Source organism: Spea bombifrons, chromosome 1 (genome assembly GCF_027358695.1).
Source record: "Spea bombifrons isolate aSpeBom1 chromosome 1, aSpeBom1.2.pri, whole genome shotgun sequence".
In the NCBI taxonomy this organism is placed as follows: domain Eukaryota; kingdom Metazoa; phylum Chordata; class Amphibia; order Anura; family Pelobatidae; genus Spea; species Spea bombifrons.
Window position 1 is genome coordinate 149278549 of NC_071087.1, and position 4222 is coordinate 149282770.

Sequence of the window (4222 nt, forward strand, 5' to 3'; positions counted from 1 at the left end):
CAAAATATTTTTCTCAATCATAGCTTTTATTAAAAAAATAGTTTAAATGAATTAACATTTACTGGTAAAACTTTTTTCCTATAGGGTCGTCTTATATTCAGGCTTTTTCTTTTTTTCCTAAATTAATATTAAGATTTGAGGGGTCGTCTTATAATCAGGGTCGTCTTAATAAAAATTTGAAAGAAACATTTTTATTATCTTTTATTTATATTGCACCAATTTATGCAGCGCTTCTTACCAATATACGTATATCTATATATATATATTTATATATATATATATACCGTATGTCACAAATTCAGAAATAACCAGACACACCGATGCACGTGAATCGACTGCATGGTTTTTGTTATTGCCAGAAAAGCAAGTATTTTCTAGCAAATCATAACAGATGAGCCCGTCTCTCCCTTGTGTTCCGGGACGTTCTCCGGTGTTGAAGTCATTGTCAGGTTTATTGTTCTCGCTTCTCCTCTATTGTAACAGCGCCAGAGTCTACTGACATCTTATAAACAGCATGTGATGTCATCAATACCATCATATACACAGTTTTACATCACTGTTAATATTAGAAATAGTTATTATTAAGAGTAAAAGCCCACGTCATCCGCACATAAGATGATGCGATATACGCACAACATGCCATAAATAATATAACGAAACGCGTTATGGGCATCTTCCACATCCTGCTGTTTTATTTTATGGAATTTGTATTTGATTTCATTAGCTTAGACGCTTAAGACAAATAAAGTCTGTTTCCGATTCTTAGATTTCCATTAAATGATTTATATTCACATAACGTATTTCATATATTTATATATTTATGATTTGTGAAATATAATAGATAGTGATGACTGGCTGCCAGGTACTCTGTATGTATTCATTATGGACACGAATCCAGCGATCGCGCTTTATCTGCCACAGCCCCGTGCGCGGTATACACGGCATTCCCCGCGTGTGCCCGTTACCCTGGGGGGGTGCATTTAGTTGAGGCCGATGTGTAAAGTGACGGCTTGCGGCCGAGCAGCGCCTGAGGGGACCTGGACAGACAGAGGGTCTTTCATGAAGCTCGTGGTATTTTGAGCAGTTCTCCCGCCCTTCATGCAGACAGTGTAACGCGCGCACGGTATCTGTCAGGAGGTGAAGCCGGGCAGCCAGACCCCAGGGGGTAAAACTCACCAGCCGTCGCCTCACACTGCCCCGGGCGGGGGATGCTATTCAAAGGGATGGCGTTACCACGGCAACAGGAAGGCGCGTGCCTGCAGTAACAGCGGGAGACTATAGGGGATGCAGAGAGCGAGCGGTTTTTTCGCCGGGAAAAAGTGTGCCTTGCGACGTCACGATCCAGAGGTTTCCTCTCCAGCCAATCAGCGAAGAGCGCAGCTGGCTATAAAATACGTTGTCGTTATTGTGGCGTCTGTTGTAGGATTTGTCTGGTCGGTGACTGGAGTATGGGGATCGGTGCCGTGATGTTACCCAAGCAGGCCCTGCCTCCTCACAGCCCGATCAGCACCAGCAAGAGGAAAAGGCGACTGGCAGTTACTGTTACCCCAGAAGGATGGGGGGATGGCAGTCCGCCCACAGGCAGCAGCGCAGCCTCCCCGAGGGCCAAGAAGCCCAAGTACCTGAGGCACAGGAAGCAGAGGCTGGAGCTACGGAGCTGTGACTCGGGAGTGTGCGATTTGCAGGATACCCCCAGCCCAGCGTTAGAGGCATCCTGGCGGTTACACGATCCATTGGACACCTGCCCCTGGACCCCGGACAGGCTGGGCCTGCAGACATTCAGGGAGTACGGGCGGACCTGCTACCTGTTCAAGAAGAGCCTGGAAACCAACTTTCTCCCGGTAGACTGCTTGGAAAACCAGCCGCAGGTAAGAGAACCGGCAGAGCCGCCCGTGTCAGCGCTAACGGCACAGTCTAGATACACACGCAGTGTACGTTATACGCGTCGCGTTATTCGTTATGTGGCTTCCAGCATTGCATGGCTTAGAGAATTAACCCTTCCAGCTTGGTTGTGTGCTGTGGTTACCCTTTGACTCGCTGCTGATGTGTGTTTGGTGCTTTGTTGACAGCTGAAGGCAGACTCCCGCTGTAAGCTCATCAGCTGGCTGATCCCTGTGCACAGACACTTTGGCCTTGGCTTCGAGTCCCTGTGTCTTGCAGTCAATATCCTGGACCGATTCCTGTCCTGCATGCCCGTGGCGTCTGATTGCTTCCAGTTAGTTGGGGTCACTTCCCTGCTCATCGCTTGCAAACAGGTATGCATGTCCGCAACACGCGCTTCCAAATGCAACCATTCATTATACGCCTTATTGGGTTCTTTGCTTTATATGTGTATATCCACTTCTCTATCATCTTGTACTCATCTGTCATTTAATCGGCGTTTAGTTCTACATAATAAAAATGTTTGTTCGTCTTATCACTTCAGATTGGAAATCCTATTCACTTAACCCATTGGCTATTGCCTTTTCATTGATCCATCCATTGAAAGTTTTGCATTTTCGTGTTTCACTGTCGCACTGTATAAAGAATCAAATCAGTCCATTGATAAAAGACATCCTCTTATCTTCCAGGTAGAGACGCGACCTCCGCCAGTGAAACATCTGCTTGCCCTTTGTGGTGGTGCCTTCTCCCATGAACAGCTGTGTAATTTGGAGTATGTCATCCTGCTGAAGCTTCGCTTCAGCCTCGGAGCCCCCACCATCAACTTCTTTCTGCAGCATTTCACCCTTCAAAGGATAACCGATGGAGATCTAACCAAGGGATGGAAAACTTTACCTGTAGCCAGAGCCATTGCTGAACTGTGCCTAGCGGACTATGCGTTTAATTCGTATTCACCCTCCTTAATGGCCATTTGCTGCTTGGCTGTTGCAGATCGCATGTTGTGCCAAGACATGTACGTAGAGACTGGGGGCTTCCATTACGATTTACTAAAGGAGTGCATGGACAAGATTGATCTACTCGTCACGTTAAACCAAGATTCCTTACATCACCTTCTGCCAGGCGACCTCCGTGACAAGAGTATGGATGTGGATAGCTGAAGACTGTCTGCCTCTTCCTGTTATTGAGAAGTTTTAACAGGAATAAAAGTGACTTTTAAAGCTTGAATTTAGACACTGCTGCCACCAAAAGGCTCCATGGATTTTGTCGCACACTATGACATGAAGTACTAGTATTTATAGAGGAGATTTGTGTTCTTTTTATATAGCAGTATTGCCATCTGGTTGCATACTTGAATAGTAAAATATATATTTACTTAAAACGTATTATATTTCTGCTTTGGACTAATTTTCAAAACTAGGATGTGATGATTACTGAATGAATTGTACTACTCGGGTAGTATGTTTTTTTGCACTGATTTTTACTGTAAGTTCTTATATATGTATATTTTGTACATAATAATAGAGGCACACTTTATATTGATACACATTTCTGAAAGAGTAATATAACTTTTGAAGTTAATTTCTAAATAAAATTTTTAAGCCATAAAGAAATTTGTGTGTGTGTGTGTTTTTACATAAGTTTGTAGAATAATCTCTGTGAAATGTGTAGAAACAGGTTTACAAAAAAAAGGTTTAATTCTCCTCTGACACTCCAGCTACTGTAGATTACTAGGATGGTGGGAGTGGTGGTCCATAAAAAATAAAGCCTGCGGTACTGTGGACACAGTGGGTGGGTTGATAATTCTTTAATATCAAAACTCTCTCGTATACAACAACATTTGGGAGCACGAGGCCTGCCACTTCACGTGCTCCCTAATCCTTACGCAACGCAATTAATGCCGAGTGCCAGGATATGATGTCTTATCCCCTCGCTCTGCATCAAAAGCCAGCGCTCAATGATCAGGGAGCACTAAAGCAGAGGTCTAAAATGACTGACCTTGCACTCCCACAACTGGATGGAAGATAATGGAAGATGAGTAAGGGCAGTGTATGTATATATGAGTATATATATGTGTGTGTGTAAGGGCAGTGTATGTGTATGGGCAGGTGTGTGTAAGAGCAGTGTAAGTATTTGTGTGTTTATGGACAGGTACAGTGGATATAAAAAGTCTACACACCCCTGTTAAAATGCCAGGTTCTTGTGAATGAGACAAAGATAAATCATGTCAGAACTTTTTCCCACCTTTAATGTGACCTATAACGTGAACAATTCAATTGCAAAACAAGCTGAAATCTTAGAGGGGAAACTTGCAATAACCTGGTTGCATAAGTGTGCACACCCT

The 4222-nt window shown here is 43.8% G+C and overlaps 1 protein-coding gene across 1 annotated transcript; it reads left to right on the forward strand.

The window, feature by feature from the left end:
* Positions 1-1462: 1462 nt before the first annotated feature.
* CCNO (cyclin O) lies at positions 1463-3615 on the forward strand. Its single transcript, XM_053448049.1, has 3 exons — positions 1463-1868; positions 2070-2255; positions 2571-3615. Exons 1-3 carry the CDS (start codon positions 1467-1469, stop codon positions 3036-3038), a joined length of 1056 nt encoding a protein of 351 aa, XP_053304024.1. The 5' UTR covers positions 1463-1466; the 3' UTR covers positions 3039-3615.
* The last annotated feature ends 607 nt before the right edge of the window (positions 3616-4222 follow it).